The 18,819-nt window shown below is 43.1% G+C and overlaps 1 protein-coding gene across 4 annotated transcripts in view; it reads right to left on the bottom strand.

The window, feature by feature from the left end:
• Positions 1–4,653: 4,653 nt before the first annotated feature.
• LOC143929600 (tumor necrosis factor receptor superfamily member 6-like) overlaps positions 4,654–18,819 on the bottom strand; it is a 73,391-nt gene continuing 59,225 nt past the window's right edge. For 2 of the 4 annotated variants that reach the window (XM_077453492.1, XM_077453491.1), the window contains exons 9-12: positions 17,898–17,957; positions 15,074–15,153; positions 11,083–11,119; positions 4,655–7,386 (exon numbers count right to left, since the gene is read on the bottom strand). In XM_077453492.1, the coding sequence (XP_077309618.1) occupies positions 7,219–7,386; positions 11,083–11,119; positions 15,074–15,153; positions 17,898–17,957 (345 nt within the window). In that variant the 3' untranslated portion in view covers positions 4,655–7,218. Of the gene's footprint in view, positions 7,387–11,082; positions 11,120–15,073; positions 15,154–17,897; positions 17,958–18,819 lie in introns of all 4 variants that reach the window. The other 2 variants (XM_077453493.1, XM_077453494.1) reach the window with 2 other exon arrangements.

The raw sequence follows: 18,819 nt of genomic DNA, 5'->3' as shown, positions 1-18,819 counted from the left end.
CTGTACCCCACATCTGAAATCCTTCCACCCTGCCTCCTGTCATCATCATCCATTATGATTATCCTTATCTTCATCCCCCCTGTACCCCACTGTCAGCTGCCTACCGCCCACCTCATCATCATCCCCCCTGTACCCCACTGCTGACATCCTACCACCGTACCTATTGTCATCAACATACCCATCATCCCTCTATACCCCACCCCTGGCATCCTACCATAGTACCACCCCACCCCCTGTCATCATCCTCATCTTAATCACTCCTGGTGCTCCACTGCCTGCTTCCTAACACCCCACCCCTCATCATCATCATCCCCCTCGTACTGCAACCCTGACATCCTACCACCCTGCCTCCTGTCATCAACATCCCCATCATGCCCATGTAGCCCACCTCTAACATCCACCACCCCACCTCTGTTATCATCCTTATCTTTCCTCTTCCTCCTACCCTACCCCATGTTATCATTATCCCCCTTTACCCCATCTCTGGCATTCTACCACCCTACCTCCTGTCATTATCATCCTCATCCCTCCTGTACCCCACCTCTGGCATCCTATCACCCTACCACCTATCATTATAGGGGAGATAGGATCTCAGCCTCTCCCCAATATTGCCACCATCACCCCAAACTGCATCCTGCCATCTAACCAACTGCACCCCAACAGTTGCATCACACACCATAATATTGCCCTAACACCCAGTCAGCAAACAATGAGAGATAATGATAAGCAGTAATCTATAGCAACCAATCAGTGAACGGTATAAATGTGCAGTAACCTCTAGCAACCAATCAATAAGTGATAATGATAAGCAGTAACCTATAGCAACCAATCAGTGAGCAGTAATAAGGTGCAGTAACCTCTAGCAACCCATTAGTGAGTGTTAATAATGTGAAGTAACCTCTAGCAACCAATCAATAAGCAGTAATGATGTGCAGTAACCTCTAGCAACCAATGAGTAAGCGGCAATAATGTGCAGTAAACTCTAGCAACCAATAAGTGAGCGTTATTGATGTGCAGTAACCTCTAGCAACCAGTGGGTTAGTGGTAATGAAAATCCACACAACAGAGAACATTTAAGGCCCATTTACATTCATGTATTGTGGCAATGTGTTTAATGCATTAACATGCATTGTCATAATGCAAGGCAATGTACCTGCTCTATGTGCTGTGCGATGCAGTACCAGTCATTCTAAATGGCGCCCCTTGGGGTAAACGGTCAAATTCTGCTGGGAAATATAACATCTGTCTATTTAGAAATAACAGCGAATTTGAAAGAAACCAGATTTTATTCTGAAGAAGACAAGAACCCTTGTTGGGGGGAAATGTCATGCTATAGGTTAAAAATGCTGAGAAATCTAGAGTCTAGTTTTTTTACCTTATTGCAGAAGATACATATTATGTTTGTTTTGCAATAAAAGCTTCTTACATTTCTTTTCACCATTTTCTTTAGTGTGCATGCACAGCTCAGTTCACAATGCCAGCACTTTCTGTGTGTTGGGATGAATTAACTCCTATGCCAGTCAATCAGGATAGCCCAAGATACCAAACCTATGCAGTAACCTCTAGCAACCAATCATTGAATGGTAATATTGTGCAGTAACCTCTAGCAACCAATCAGTGGGCGGTAATGATTTGCAGTGATCTCTAGCAACCAATCAGTGAGCCTGGAGAAATCGGTGAGTGTGAACCAGATCTTTACGTTTATTTTATTAAAGTTTTTTTAGATAAGTCTATGTGCATTTGTTTTTTGGGATGTTGGGATGGGGAGCAAAATTGCTAGGGGTGGGGGCCAGGAAAATATTTGAATTATTTTTCCCATTATGGGAAAGTAGGGCCTCATGTCTAAGATTTGCCTAAGGCCTCACAAAGCCTAGAAATTAGAATTTCCTAAGGCCTCAAAAAGCCTAGAGTATTGGAATTTCCTTTCAAATTTGGTGAACGTAACGCATACAAATTTAATTCGAAGTTACGAATTAGCCAAAATAATGAATGTTGCATCTGAACGAATGGAACGTAGCTAATTAATAATAATAAATAATGATAATAAAAAGTTTTTATTATTATTATTAATTTGTTACGTTCCATTCATTTAGATGTGGCATTCGTTATTTCGGTTGATTCAGAACTTTGGATAAATTCATTTTCGTTATGTTCACTAACAGCCAGATTTGAAAGTAAATTCCGATACATATAATTTATTAGTTAGTAATAACTATTATTCGTTAGTTATTTTTTCAGATTTTCAAATTTTCGGGTTTTCAAATTTTTGTACTTATTTTCCAGATTTTCGTTCTTTTGAATTTTCGGATTTTTTAATTTCCAAATTTTTGATATTTGAATTTTTCGAATTTCTGAATCTTCAAATTTCTGAATCTTCACATTTCTGAATCTTCAAATTTCAGTACTTTCAAGTTTTTAGAATTTCCAAATATTAGAGTTTCCGAATTTTAGAATTTCTGAAATTTAGATTTTAGAATTTTGAAATTTTCGTAAAAATTTGTTAAACGGGTTTTCGTTAATTCGAATATTTACGAAATTAACGAATTTGCTGAATTTCGTTGAAAAAAAACTGAATTCGGAACAAAACTAATTGCACATATCTGACCAGAACACCTTGCTCAGACATGGTACACCTTAAGCAATGTCAGTGAGCCGGTCCAACAATTGATGTGCAGCTGATGCTGGAGAGAATGCATGTGGCTGCAAAAAAGATGGATAAAAGGATAAAAATATAAACAAAATGTTTTTTATTTACTTATTTTTTCCGAAAAAAAAAAAAAAAGACATTGTTTATTATACATGATGCTTTATCTAATTAAATGTCCATGTCAGGTTTCCATCTACTTTACTCTTCCTATGTGCGCTTATATTACATATCACTTCATCCATTGCTTGATGCACAAACTTCACAGAATTGCCCACAAATGCAAACTTTTGCTCACAGAAAAACGTTCTACGATTTTTGGTGTCAGGAGCCGGTGTGGTGGTTGTTGGCCAGGGGGCTTTTCAGTTCCAAAAAAAAAGGTAAAAATAGCAAAGTTCCCCTGAGTATCCATTGAACCTAATAGTGGCACTAACACTTTAACCCCTTCCCCTCCAAAGAGTGAAGAATTAGAGCCCCTGTCAGTTTTTTTTTATTGCTGTCTGTGCCCCCCGTTAGGGAGACTTACTCTCTATATTTACCAATATCACCAACAGTGAAAGTAAAAAAACTAAAAAAAAGCCAAATTTTGGGTTGTCCCCAGAACAAAAATAGAGCAGAAATCTTGGGGTTCCCTCACTTTGGAGGGATTTCCTTTCACTTCTTGTTTGGATATGGGACAGGAAGTGAAGGGAAATCTCCACAACGGGACACAGAGGCCAAAACAACTGACAGGGGTTATAACCCTTCCTTACTCTATCCAAAATAAACCCTTAGTTCTATTTTAAAGCGGTATTAAACTCAAAAGAAAACATTTACTATTTTGCAGCTTACCAATCATTAGATGATATGGCTGTATTGGTTTCCGTTTTTTAGGCTTTTTTTCTTCTATTTTCATCTAGTGAACCAAGCAGCAGGTCTGTTTGTTTTTTTAAAAGCACAAGCTCTCCAGCAGAATGTATCAGTTTACACGGTTGAGGCAAACCACTTAACATTGGCAGGGGTGCTTAGAATGGTCAGCTTTTATTTATTCATGTAAAACTTTTCTTTCAAAGGGGGAAAAAAACCTGCTTGCTGTAACTGATTATAAACTGTGAGCTGGAGTTTGCTTTCAGTTTGTTAGTGTATCTAAGTCTGCTAATATATTTAACACTCCCCTCCCGACTGACAATGCTGCTGCCTGCTGTGCCTCCTGTGCGCCTTCATACAGAGCTGTATCTTGCTAATACAGGAGGTGTGTTACCGGCCAGATCACCTGGTGAAAAAAAGAAGGAAAAAGAGCCAAAGGAAAGAAAACAAATGCAGCCACCACATCTAATGATTTGTATACATTCAGCAATATATTACATATTTGGTTTTGGGTTTAATGCCGCTTTTACTCCTGTCCCTCACAATAATAAACACACCAATAATCACAAACACATCAAATTTGTATATAAAATAATAAATAATTCACATTATATGATCATTATATAAACTCAGTGTATATCATTATATTTTACCATATTTATTCTATACTATTGCATTTATTTTATTCAATTGTGTGTATTTATTTATCTTTTTTTTTCTGTATGTACATGTATATGCGCTCTTTCCACTACAAGATTTATTGTGTCCGATTTATCTTAAATTACAATTAATATAGGTATTATATATATATATATATATATATATATATATATATATATACATATATATATACACATACATAAATATAAATATATATATATTCTATTTTATGACCTAAGCACTAACTCTGTACACTGACCATGAAGAAGTAACCGTCATCATACCATGAAACGCGTTGGTAGTGTTGCTACATGACTAATAAATACGCACCTTCTGATGAGAACACCTCCAAGTCTCTCACCCTCGCTCACCCCTTTCTCTCTCTCACCCCTCTCTCTTTCTCTGTCCCTCCCTCTCTCTCACCCCCCTCTCTCCCCTCTCACTCCCCCTCTCTCTGTCACCCCCTCTCTCCCCCTCTCTCTTTCTCTGACCCCCCCCTCTCTCTCTCTCTGTCACCCCCTCCTTCCCTCACCACCTCTCTCTCTCACACCTCCTCCCCCCTCTCTGCCCCTCCTTCTCACCACCCCTCTCTCGCTCACTCTTCTCTCTCTTTCGCTCACTCTCAGGGCCGAGACTAGGGGTGGGTGCGAGGGACGCCTGCCTTGGGCGCAATGGTTTACTGTAGGGATGGGGGCACCTTCCTTCTGCCAAAGGCGAAGAAACGTAGTGACAGCATTAGAGATTTTGACAAGTGAGTGACTGCTAGACATAGGATCCCCTAAGCTTGCACATCATGAATGGGGGGGGCACAGTTTGGCATCTTTGCCCTGGGCATTGGATGGCCTTGTGCCGCCTCTGCTCACTCTTCTCTCTCAACCCCTCCCTCACTCCCCTCTCTCTCCCTTTGACTGGTTCTGCCATAAGATATAAAATGCATTTAAAAATGTTTTTATACATTTCAAAATGTTTATTTACATTTATTTAAAAGAGTTTGTGTGTCTATATATACATACATACATACAGTACATACATATATATATATATATATATATATATATACATACATACACACACACACACACACACACACACATATATATCCACACGCATGTGTGTTTGAGTTTTAAAGTGCGCACCTTAATGCAATAGGCTGCACACACCATGTGCCGGAGGTACCCATGCACCCACCCATCTGGGGTTTTTAATAAGAGACCACAGTGGTAGCTACTAGTTTTAGAACCAGCTGTCTCCAAATGAAGACATTTAGAGCAGAGAGAGAGCACTGGAGGATGAATCACTCTTTTGATCATTAAGCTGTGTAGGTATTTTGAGCTTCAGCTATTTACCACCATAAAGTACATGTTTTTCTTCAGCAGAGCAGCTGGGGTTAGCCAGGAAAACATTTGAAAAAGAACCTAGATAGCCACCTGCTGGCTGACAATAGCAATTATGAAATATTCATATGCAAGGTTAATTAATTACATGTCTAATGCAATTACTTTGCCTGAACAAAATAATTAAATACATAATAAATACATAAATAAAGATAATTTCTGCAAATGCACTTAAAGCGGAGTTCCGACAATTTTTTTTTAAGCCAGCAGCTACAAAAAACTGCAGCTGCTGACTTTTAAAATAAGGACACTTACCTGTCCAGGGTGCCCGCGATGTCGGCACCGGAGGCCGAACCGTACCTCGGTGTTCTATAGGAAACCATGGTAAATGGACTGTAGTGCAAATCTGCAAAATGCAAAAAGCACTAAAAATGCCATAGGTGTGAATCAAGCCTAAGGGAATCGGGAAGTGAAGCCTTCCTGGTTCCCTATTGCGCATGCGCAACTGGCACTGCTCTATCCCACTGGTGCCTGCTGTCTCCCAGAAGACAGCGGGGGGGAGGGGGCGGGGGGAGAGGGCGTAGATACCCACGGGTGGCTCGGGTATCTATGCCCGGAAGTGGGAGCAAAATACCTGTATTAGACAGGTATTCCTCCAAATGCCAAATGTGACACCGGGGGGGCTTGGGGGAACCGGAAAAGCGGAAGTTCCAATTTTGGGTGGAACTCCGCTTTAAGATTCCCTTTGGTCCCCAACCTAACATTTAACCTAATCCTTCAAGTGGTTGTGAACCCTTAAATATACCTATTATATAGCTAACTGAGGAGAGCTCTTGGAGCTGATTGGAGGGAAGTGACCCCCCCCCCCCCTTTTCATAGCATAATTTACTATCAATCTGCTAGCAGTCCCTCCCCTGTCACCAGTTTTCTCTTGGTGTCAGAAGTGACTCATGCTGATAGCAGAGGAAGGAGGCAGCAGACAGAAATGACACTTATGCCGCGTACACACGACCGGACTTTTTGACAGCAAAGGTCCGACGGAACGCGTCCGTCGGACAATTCGATCGTGTGTGGGCTCCATCGGACCTTTGCTTGCCAAAAATCCGGCAGACTTTAGAAATAGAACATTTTTTAAATTTTTCCACCGGAACTCCGCCGGACCGAGAAATCCGTTCGTGTGTGTGCTAGTCCGACGGACAAAAACCGACGCTAGGGCAGCTATTGGCTACTGGCTATGAACTTCCTTATTCTAGTCCAGTCGTAAGTCATCACCTTCGAATCCGCCGGACTTTGGTGTGATTGTGTGTGGCCAAGTCTGTTCATTCGGAAAGTCCTTCGGAACTCTGCCGAAACTCCGTCGGGAAGACCGCTGGACCTAGTCCCTTGAAAAATCCGGTCGTGTGTACGCGGCATTAGTACATGCTATAGAGGGGTATGCTTTGTTCATATTTCATGTCTGAGGTTTACAACCGCTTTAAACTTAAGTCCTGTACCTAACATTAACAAGTGTTAAGTGTATGTAAAATCGAAAATTATTTTTCTTTTAGAGAGTAAAGAGTTTTACTACTCTATCCAAACTAAAAAATATACCTTTACTGTACATACACTTTAACCCCTAAAACTCTTGGCCCTAAAGCCAACCATTGGCCCTTAAACGAGCCTAACCTGACCCTCAACACCATATTAACCGCTGCAACAGCATGCTTGGCATGTATGTAAAATGAAGCATTGGCTTCAAAATCGAAGGGCCCCATGGTGAAAGTCAACTGTGTTCAGTTGCCGGCATGGAATACCATAAATCTGGTACCATGTTGCTTTTTTGTAAATCCTGACGACTTCAACATTTCTTCTAGTAATCTCATGGAGTATTATCCATAACAGCACAATCAAGATGTAATCGTCCTAGAAAGTAGATGATAAAAAAAAGTGTTAGAAGCCAATTATAGTAGACATTCCATGGCAAACTGAAAGTTCCACCAAAACATTTAATTACAGTTTGAATGACATATGGATCACAAATCCTTGTGATGATTTTTTTTTTATACAAGAAAATTTTGCCTCAACGGTCCCCAAGACGAAATCTGAGACTTTGTTTCAATTAAGTTATAGTAAGCTCTAAATCCATAATTTTGCTTCGAAATAGATTTTGGGGAAATTTCTTTGCTCACTTTTATGCAAAGTACAGTAAAACTTTGGACTGCGAGCATAATTCGTTCCAGAAATGTGCTTGTAATCCAAAGCACTTGTATATCAAAGCGAATTTCCCCATAAGAAATAATGAAAACTCAGATGATTCGTTCCACAACCATTTACCTGCAGGGGCGGACTAACAACTCATGGTGCCCCTGGGCAATAGGAGATTATGGGACCCCCCGGGCAATAATAGAAGATTATGGGGCCCCTGGGCAATAGGAGATATTATGGGGCCCCAAGGCAATAGGAGATTATGGGGCCCCCAGGCAATAGGAGATTATGGGGCCCCCAGGCAATAATGGGACCACACAGTATACACATACACACACATACAGTATAGACACACAATATACACACACACAGAATACACATACAAACAAAGGTACTGGAGAGGCGGGGCAGCTATAATCTTGGGATTATACTGTCCCTGGTTTTATTGAGGTTGGCAACCCTGTTGGGGCCTCTTAGTTGCATGGGGCCCTTGGGCAGTGCCCGAGTGCCCAAATGGTCAGTCCGCTCCTGTTTACCTGTATTCATAAGTCCTTCAGTTTATAGTCCATATCAGTGTTTCTCAATTCCAGTCCTCAAGGCGCCCCAACAGGTCATGTTTTCAGGCTTTCCATTATTTTGCACAGGTGATTTGATCAGTTTTACTGCCTTAGTAATTACCACAGCTGTTTCATCTGAGGGAAATCCTGAAAACATGACCAGTTGGGGCGCCTTGAGGACTGGACTTGAGAAACGCTGGTCCATATCAAAAGATTATAGCAATGTGATAGGTTGTGTAACCATAAAATGTCCATCCACAAAATGGAAGCCTCCACAAGGGGATTAGAAGCAAAATGCAGCAGGAGCTCCAGAGTATAAAAGAGAAGAGAGATGCCTCAAAGTGTAGCAATATGGTTACATTTAATGAAGGTACAACATTAGCAACGCACATGGTTGATGAATAAAAGAGGCACATCTAAGTATGAAGGCATCCGGGGTAAAGCTGTCCACATAGACCGTCCTCCGCACCGCCGGCTCTCACCGATGTCAGTCTGCAATCGTGACCGGGAAGACTAAATCGCAGTAGAGCGCTTTGAAAGTGAGGCTTGAACCGCTCGTGGAAGGGATGACGTCGATGGCGATGCGGAGAACGGTCTATGTGGACAGCTTTACCCCGGATCCCTGCATATTTAGATGTGCCTGTTTTAATCATCAACTATGTGACTTGCTAAATGTGGTACCTTCATTAAATGTAACCATAATGCTAAAATTTGAGGCGCCTCTCTTCTCTTTTATACTCAGTTGTGACATGACGCTACTTGTATATCAAGACATCGTTTGTATATCAAGTCAAAATTTATTTAAAAATGTTGCTTGTCTTGCAAAACACTCTCTAAGCAGTTACTCTCAAACCAAGGTTTTACTGTACTTTAACATTGTATCATTCCAACCTTACATAGCATAACACTGGTCCAAGTTTCATGGTAATATTAGGTTATTTAAGTTAGTCAGGGAGAAAGCACGGCTTTATGGTGGGGTTAAATGACTGGGGTGAGGAATTGGGGTTTAAAGCGGTAGTAAACCCGCTGACTTTTTTTTTTCTTTCCAGACCAGTAAGGCAAAAGGCATAATGAGCTAGTATGCACCGCACACTAGCTCATTATGAAATACTTACCTTAGAAGGAGGCCCCGACATCTCACCCGATCCACGCCGAGGGAGCTGACATGTTCCCTCGGCGTGTCTTCCTTGTATCGCGTTTTCGGCACTATGAGTGGCCGGAGCTGCAATGTCGTCACTCCCGCGTGTGCACACGGGAGATGTCTTTCCGCCAGGGTCTGGCGTCTGCCGGGCTTTCAGCCGAGAATCCCCTGTGCACATGCGCCGATGTAGAGTGTCATTACTGTGTCCAATGGGATGATGCCTAACCTACAACCTCCTCTTGGCCATCACAACTTCATATCTTGTTGATTAGGCACCAAGCTAAAGGTTGGCTTCAAGCAGTGGCAAGGCTCCAGTTACCTTTTGCTGCGTTTGGCTGGTTCTTTAAATGGTAGAGAGGCTCTGCTGTGGGGAGCAATGGCCTGTCCTCGGCCAAAGCAAAGGACCTATGGACAGCAGGAGGTTTTGGCTCTCCCTGCTAATCTGAAAACATCCAAAGGAAGGCTGAGTGCCATCAGTACCTGGAAGGCTGGAACCTTTGGGAAGAGAAGCCATCCCATCTCTGGGAGTCCCCCACTGGTTGCAGCTTGTGCTGGGCTTCTCAGTATGTCCTCAAGGAGGAACCAGTAACCATGAGAGCTTTCACACAACAACCCTAGCTGGCGTCTTTAGGGCACAGGGTGATTGTGTCTGGGGAGTCTTTGTCAGAGTCAGCTCAGCATCATGGAAGAAGAGGAAAACCCTTAGGGCAGGGGTGTCAAACTTAATTTTATCGTGGGCTGCATCAGAATTATGATTGTCCTCAAAAGGGCCGGTTGTATCTGCAAGATTAGATGTCCAGCGCATCCCCTCCCCTTACAATAGATGTCAAGAGCCACCCCACCATCATAAGTTGAGTGCCCTACTCTCCCTAACAACACAGTGCACCCCCTTTCCATATGATGCTGCTGGGAAGAAGTAGAGGTCTGGAGGAGGACCAGAGGAGGGCTGGAGGAAAGGGGTGAGGGCCACATAAAATGGCCTGGAGGGCCAGATTCAGCCTGCGGGCCTTGTGTTTGACACATGTACCTTAGGGTGTAGAGAAGAGATACTTGATAGTGAGGAAGAGGCCTTTGCTAGTCACAAAAAACAGCAGGCTGTAGACATATTAAGAGACCCTGTCATTTGACTTTCCAAAAAGCATAGATTGTAATAAAGTTTCAAAGTGAAAGCAATATAAAAAAAAAAAAAATGGGAATGCATACCACCTTGACCAAAACTCTGATCATGATTAGACTACATCAGGGGCGGACTGACCATTTGGCCACTCGGGCACTGCCCGAGGGCCCCGGGCCACTAGGGGGCCCAGGAGAGTTGAAAAGCCTAAGTAAAACCAGGGACAGTATGTAAAAATCTGTGTTTTTTTTTTTTTTTACGTCTGTCTCTGAAATGTCCCTTACTGACATCCCTTTTGTCTAAAAATGAGATTGTAGCTGCCCCACCTCTCCAGTACCTTCTCAGCCAATAGAAACATGTCTGTGTATACTGTGTGTACATGTACGTGTATGCTGTGTAATTGTATACTGTGTGGCCCCATAACCTCTGATTGCTTGGGGGGGCCCATAATCTCCTATTGCCCGGGGCCCCATGAGTTGTCAGTCCACCCCTGGACTACATATAGACAAACCACGCCCACATCTGGCACAATTGTCCCTATAAACTTGGAACAGTTCTGCTAAAATACAGATGGACTGACACACTAATGTTAAAATAATTACCATTAGAGATGGACATTGTACTGCCATTGTGAGGATCCTGAAACCAAACAAAAACATGAAATTCATTTGATTCATTTTACGGTTCGTTAAAGTCAACAATTTTTTATTTCCATTAGAGTTTAGAGTTTATGTTTTTATCTCCATCTGTGTCCCTATTGGACAGATCCCCCCTCCTTTCTTGCAGTACAAAACACTATTTTGCATAATAAGGAAGGGTTCGAACTTCTGACAATATTTTTATTGCTGTCTGTGACTTCCTGTCCCAGTGACAATTACTCCCCTGATTTCTTTTATGGGTGTCACAGTGATGGAAAATCACCCCAATGGAGTCACAGACAGGAACAAAAGTCTGACACATATTTGAATTTTTCCATACTCTATCCAAAATATATGGGGCTGAATTTTGGCTTTTTCACAACCTCCCACCCACCTTGTAGTAAAATGATGGGCGCAAGGTGGCTCTCTCGTTCTTGGGTGACGTCACATGACGTCGTCCCACTCTCGCCGCATTTGCTCTACCACTGGGGCGTGCGTCGCAGCAATCGGTGGTGTACTGTGTCCCCAGGACACAGCGCATCACCAATCTCGTTAAAGAGCCGATGGCGAATCGCTTTACCCATGTGATCAGCTGTGATTGGACACAATGAAATGCCATTTATCGGCTTTCCTCTCCTCACACTTAAAGAGTGTGAGGAGAGGAGAGTCGATCAGCGTCATTTTCTCACAGGAGAGATCTGTACAGATAATCAGTGCCCTGATTATCAGTGCAGCCCCAACAGTGCCCAGCAGTGATGCCAGTCAGTGCCCATCAGTGATGCCAATCAGTGCTGCAGTTCAGCGCCCATCAGTGTCTGCTCATCAGTGCCGCCCATCAGTGCCCATCAGTGCAGTCTCAGTGCACAACAGTGAAGGAGAAAATTACTTATTTACAAAGTTTTCTAACAAAAACTAGGAAAAACTATTTTTTTCTAAATTTTCAGGCTTTTTTCATTTTATTAGCATGTAGGGGACGCAGCAAACATGTGGAAGAAGGTGCTCTGGTCAGATGAGACTAAAATTGAACTTTATAGCCTAAAAGCAAACTGCTGAGTGTGACAGAAAACTAACACTACGCATCACCCTGAACACACCATCCCAACTGTGAAACATGGTGGTGGCAGCATCATGTTGTGGGGATGCTTTTCTTCAGCAGGGACAAGGAAGCTGGTCAGAGTTGATGAGAAGATGGATGGAGCCAAATACAGGGCAATCTTAGAAGAAAACCTGTTAGAGTCTGCAAAAGACTTGCGACTGGGGTGGAGGTTCACCTTCCAGCAGGACAACGACCCGAAACATACAACCAGAGCTACAATGGAATGGTTTAGATCAAAGCATATTCATGTGTTAGAATGGCCCAGTCAAAGTCCAGACCTAAATCCAATTGTGAATCTGTGGCAAGACTTGAAAATTGCTGTTCACAGACGCTCTCCATCCAAACTGACAGAGCTTGAGATATTTTACAAAGAAGAATGGGCAAAAATGTCCCTCTCTAGATGTGCAAAGCTGGTAGAGACATCCCCAAAAAGACTTGCAGCTGTAATTGCAGTGAAAGGCGGTTCTACAAAGTATTGACTCCGGGGGGCGCCGTACAAATGTACCCTCCACACTTTTCATATATTTATTTGTAAAAAAAATTTAAATCCATTTATCATTTTCCTTCCATTCTCAATCATGTGCCACTTTGTGTTGGCCTTTCACATAAAATCCCAATAAAATACATTTACATTTTTGGTTGTAACATTTGTAACAAAATTTCAAGGGGTATGAATACTTTTTTCAAGGCACTGTAGTTTCCTATCACTGGCGTCAGTGGGAGAAATAGTGCCACGTCATTGGCGTCAGTGGGAGGAATAGCACCCCATTTTTGGCATCAGTGGGAGAAGAATTAGTGCCCCATCATAGGTATCAGTGGGAGGAATAGTGCCCCATCATAGGTATCAGTGGGAGGAATAGTGCCCCATCATAGGTATCAGTGGGAGGAATAGTGCCCCATCTCTGGCATCAGTGGGAGGAACAGTGCCCCATCTCTGGCATCAGTGGGAGGAACAGTGCCCCATCATTGGTGTCAGTGGGAGGAATAATGCTCCATTGTTGGCGTCAGTGGGAGAAGAATTAGTGCCCCATCATTGGTATCAGTGGGAGGAATAGTGCCCCATCTTTGGTATCAGTGGGAGGAATAGTGCCCCATCTTTGGTATCAGTGGGAGGAATAGTGCCCCATCATTAACAGTGCTTCTTATGAATACACACTATCCACCCAAATAATATTTCATATTGTGCAATAATCAGAACCGCCTACAGAAGTTTCTCTTCTTTGCTCTCTCTAGACTGATCTGCCAACAGGAGGAAAGGACTCATTGCATGTCTCGTTTTTCCTAAATATATAGATGGACTGATGGACAGTTCTAGTAGGAATCGGATTCCGCTTTAATCTTGTTCGTAAGAAGCAAAATACTTAGTTTGTGTCAAGCAAACTGTAGGCAGTTCTGATTATTGCACCATATGAAATATTATTTGAGTGGATATTGTGTATTCACAAGAAGCTCTGTTAATGCTTTATTTTAAACTAGGCATATATATGTTTTATTTGTCTTTAATTTATAACAGCAACTAAACATGCAGTGAATTGTGTTCTGAGTTTTATTAGTGCCCGATCATTGGCATCAGCTGGAGGAATAGTGCCCCATCATTGACGTCAGTGGGAGGAATAGTGCCCCATCATTGGCGTCAGTGGGAGGAATAGTGCCCCATCATTGGCGTCAGTGGGAGGAATAGTGCCCCATCATTGGCGTCAGTGGGAGGAATAGTGCCCCATTGTAGATGTCAGTAGAAGGAATATTGCCCCATTGTTGGTGTCAGTGGGAGGAATAGTATCCCATCATTGGTATCCGTGGGAGGAATAGTGCCCCATCACTGGCATCAGTGGGAGGAATAGTGTCCCATCAGTGGTATCAGTGGGAGAAATAGTGCCCCATCATTGGCGTCAGTGGGAGGAATAGTGCCCCATTGTTGATGTCAGTAGAATAAATATTGCCCCATTGTTGGTATCAGTGGGAGGAATAGTGCCCCATCATTGGCATCAGTGGGAGGAATAGTGCCCCATCATTGGCGTCAGTGGGAGGAATAGTGCCCTATCATTGGCGTCAGTGGGAGGAATAGTGCCCCATTGTTGATGTCAGTAGAATAAATATTGCCCCATTGTTGCTATCAGTGGGAGGAATAGTGCCCCATCATTGGCATTAGTGGGGGGAATAGTGCCCCATCATTGGCATCATTAGCAGGAATATTGCCCCATCAATGGCGCCAGTGGGAGGAATAGTTTCCCATCAGTGGTATCAGTGGGAGAAATAGTGCCCCATCATTGGCGTCAGTGGGAGGAATAGTGCCCCATTGTTGATGTCAGTAGAAGGAATTTTGCCCCATCATTGGTATCAGTGGGAGGAATAGTGCTCCATCATTGGCATCAGTGGGAGGAATATTGCCCCATTGTTGGTGTCAGTGGGAGGAATAGTGCCCCATTGTTGATGTCAGTAGAAGGAATTTTGCCCCATCATTGGTATCAGTGGGAGGAATAGTGCCCCATCATTGGCATCAGTAGCAGGAATATTGCCCCATTGTTGGTGTCAGTGGGAGGAATAGTGTCTTATATCAGTGGAAGGAAAAACGCCCCAACTCCAGATAAAGGCAAGCAAAGCGCCATGTCTGGCCCCCTGTGCCGTAATTTGGAGACCCCTGCCCTATAGGGCAATAACATAAAAAGAAAATTAATCGGAGATACTGTCCAAAAGATGCCAAAGGCAAACAGTCTGACACACATGTGAGTGCTCAGTAACAGGAAGGATAGGAAGGAAGGGTTATATAGATATCAGACATACTATATGGATAGTATTTGCATAGCTTGACATACTGTAGATAAAGAACATAGAGACAGACAGATATACAGACATTCTTACACAGGTGTAACGCCACCCACCTCCTTAGTATCCATTGGGGGGGTGTGAGGAAGAAAACGGTGGTGTTCTAAATCAAGGCACTGAAAAATAACAATAAAATAAATAAAATAAAATAATTTATTCTACCCCAGCAAATAACAGAGACAACAAAGAATTTCCACATTATCCTCCCCTTTTTTTACATGTTGCGTTTAATCTCATGACAAAATTTGTTATTTTAAATTCTGTAAAATTTTGCTGTATTTGTCCGCTAGAAAAAGTAGAAAAAAAAACAGAGAAGAATTCCAGGTCTGGTATATTTTTACATTGTTACATTGGTCCAGCTTGGATCAATGTACCGTATATATATACCATAGTTTGTAGACACTATGACTTTCACGCAAACCAATCAATATACGCTTATTGGGATTTTTGTTTTTACCAAAGACATGTAGCAGAATACATCATGGAACGTGTTTTACAGTAGAAAGTAAAACATTTTATTTATTTTTTCTTTCAAGATTGTCAGTGTTTTTTCATTTATATTATAATAAAAAAAAAAAAACCCAGTGGTGATCAAATACCACCAAAAGAAAGCTCAATTTGTGTGAAAAAAATAATATACATTTTTTGGGTACCGCATTGCATGACCGCGCAATTGTCAGTTGAAGTAGCTGGCCTGGTCACGGAGGGGTTAAAAAAGCACAGCCTCCTGATGATGCCATACCGACGAAACGCAAAGGATGGAGCTACCAGCGTCATTTGGGAGTTTTAATATGAAGGAAGGAAGGATTGATTATATAGATATTAGACATACCGTATATACTCGAGTATAGGCCGACCCGAATATAAGCCGAGGCCCCCAATTTACCCCCAAAAAACTGGGAAACTTATTGACTCGTGTATAAGCCGAGGGTGAGACATGCCTGTCCATCCCTGTGTGTCCGCCCATCCCTGTGTGTCAGTCCATCCCTGTGTGTGTGTCCGTCCATCCCTGTGTGTGTGTCCGTCCATCCCTGTGTGTGTGTCCGTCCATCCCTGTGTGTGTGTCCATCCATCCATCCCTGTGTGTGTGTCCGCCCATCCCTGTGTGTCCGTCCATCCCTGTGTGTGTGTCCGTCCATCCCTGTGTGTGTGTCCGTCCATCCCTGTGTGTGTGTCCATCCATCCATCCCTGTGTGTGTGTCCGCCCATCCCTGTGTGTCCGTCCATCCCTGTGTGTGTGTCCGTCCATCCCTGTGTGTGTGTCCGTCCATCCCTGTGTGTGTGTCCATCCATCCATCCCTGTGTGTGTGTCCGTCCATCCCTGTGTGTGTGTCCATCCATCCATCCCTGTGTGTGTGTCCATCCATCCATCCCTGTGTGTGTGTCCATCCATCCATCCCTGTGTGTGTGTCCATCCATCCATCCCTGTGTGTGTGTCCATCCATCCCTGTGTGTGTGTCCATCCATCCCTGTGTGTGTGTCCATCCATGCCTGTGTGTGTGTCCATCCATCCCTGTGTGTGTGTCCATCCATGCCTGTGTGTGTGTCCATCCATCCCTGTGTGTGTGTCCATCCATCCCTGTGTGTGTGTCCATCCATCCCTGTGTGTGTGTCCATCCATGCCTGTGTGTGTGTCCATCCATCCCTGTGTGTGTGCCCGTGCAGCCTTGTGTGTCCAGCCTACCTGTGTCCCGAGCCTCCGTCCCGTGCCTCCGTCGTCCCGTGCCTCCGTCGTCCCGTGCCTCCGTCGTCCCGTGCCTCCGTCCCGTGCCGAGCCTCCGTCCTTCTGCCATGCCAGGATCGCCGCTCTTCGTCTGCGCCTCGGCGGCCATTCCTCTGTTCAAAAGCCGCGCCTCCGTCTGTGATAGGCGGAACACTCAATTTCCCAGCAGTCTGTGTTCCGCCTATCACGGACATCCTCTCATCCTCGTCCGTAGTATGAGGATGAGCGGATGTCCGTGATAGGCGGACCACTGACTGCTGGGAAATTGAGTGTTCCGCCTATCACAGACGGAGGCGCGGCTTTTGAATAGTAGAATGTCCGCCGTCTGTCTGCTCGACACGCTGATCGGGCAGGCAGACGGCGATGACTCGAGTATAAGCCGAGGGGGGCACTTTCAGCCTCAAAAAAGAGGCTGACAATCTCGGCTTATACTCGAGTATATACGGTACAATATGAATATTATTTGCATAGCTTGACATAATAAAGTAAAAAAGAGACAGACAGATGGCCTGGTCACGAAGGGGATAAAAAAAGCACAGCCTCCTGATGATGCCGAACTGACGAAACGCAAAGGGTGGAGCTACCAGCGTCATTTGGGAGTTTTAATATGAAGGAAGGAAGGATTGATTATATAGATATTAGACATACAATATCAATATTATTTGCATAGCTTGACATAATAAAGAACATAGAGACAGACAGATGGCCTGGTCATGAAGGGGATAAAAAAAAGTACAGCCTCCTGATGATGCCGCACTGACGAAACGCAAAGGGCGGAGCTACCAGCGTCATTTGGGAGTTTTAATATGAAGGAAGGAAGGATTTATTATATAGATATTAGACATACAATATCAATATTATTTGCATAGCTTGACATAATAAAGAACATAGAGACAGACAGATGGCCTGGTCACGAAGGGGATAAAAAAAGCACAGCCTCCCGATGATGCCGTACTGACGAAACGCAAAGGGCGGAGCTACCAGCGTCATTTGGGAGTTTTAATATGAAGGAAGGAAGGATTGATTATATAGATATTAGACATACAATATCAATATTATTTGCATAGCTTGACATAATAAAGAACATAGAGACAGACAGATTTGCAGACATTCTTACAAAGGTGTGACAGCACCTACCATCTCAGCATCTATCAGGGGGGTTTTTGAACGAATACTGTCTTGTTCTGAACCAGGAAACTGAAAAATAACATGAATTTTATTACATTTATTCTACATCACCACATAACACAGACAGCAAAGATTTTCCACACTGGCCCACCCTTTAGTTAGTATAGCCTGTCCTCCCCTCTTTCCTCGTGACTGGAGATGTGATATTTTGTTGATTATAAATAATCTCATCACTAAATTCCTCATTTTAAATTCTGTACAATTCTACTGTGTTTGTCCTCAAATTTCGTCTTGTGGAAATTAGAAGAAAAAAACAACCACGTAAAGAAGAAATCCATGTGTGGTATATTTTTACATCCAGCTTGGATCGATGTAACTACAGTGCCTAGAAAAAGTATTCACACCCCTTGAAATTTTCCACATTTTGTCATGTTCCAACCAAAAACAGAAATATATTTTATTGGGATTTTATTTGATAGACCAACACAAAGTGGCTCATAAATGAGAATGCAAAGAAAATGATAAATGGTTTTCAAAATGTTTTACAAATATGTGAAAAGTGTGGGGGGGTACATTTGTATGGCGCCCCCCGGAGTCAATACTTGTGTAGAACCTCCTTTCATTGCAATTACAGCTGTAAAGCCCCATACACAACATCAGTTTTTCTGCTGAGTTTTTCCTTCAGGTTTACCAAAACCATGTAGTAGAAGGGTCTGCCTGATTGCATACACATTGAAACTCCTAAGGTTTGACCTCATATTATATGGTTTTGGTAAATCCGAAGGAAAAACTTATGGTGTGTATGGGTCGTTAGTCTTTTTGGGGATGTCTCTACTAGCTTTGCTCATCTAGAGAGGGACATTTTTGCCCATTCTTCTTCGTAAAATATCTCAAGCTCTGTCAGATTGGATGGAGAGCGTCTGTGAACAGC

This window comes from Lithobates pipiens, unplaced genomic scaffold (genome assembly GCF_037356315.1).
Source record: "Lithobates pipiens isolate NorthernLeopardFrog02 unplaced genomic scaffold, aLitPip1_a1.2 Scaffold_24, whole genome shotgun sequence".
In the NCBI taxonomy this organism is placed as follows: Eukaryota; Metazoa; Chordata; class Amphibia; order Anura; family Ranidae; genus Lithobates; species Lithobates pipiens.
The sequence above is the reverse complement of the archived record's forward strand: the minus strand, read 5'-3'. Positions and strand labels throughout refer to the sequence as shown.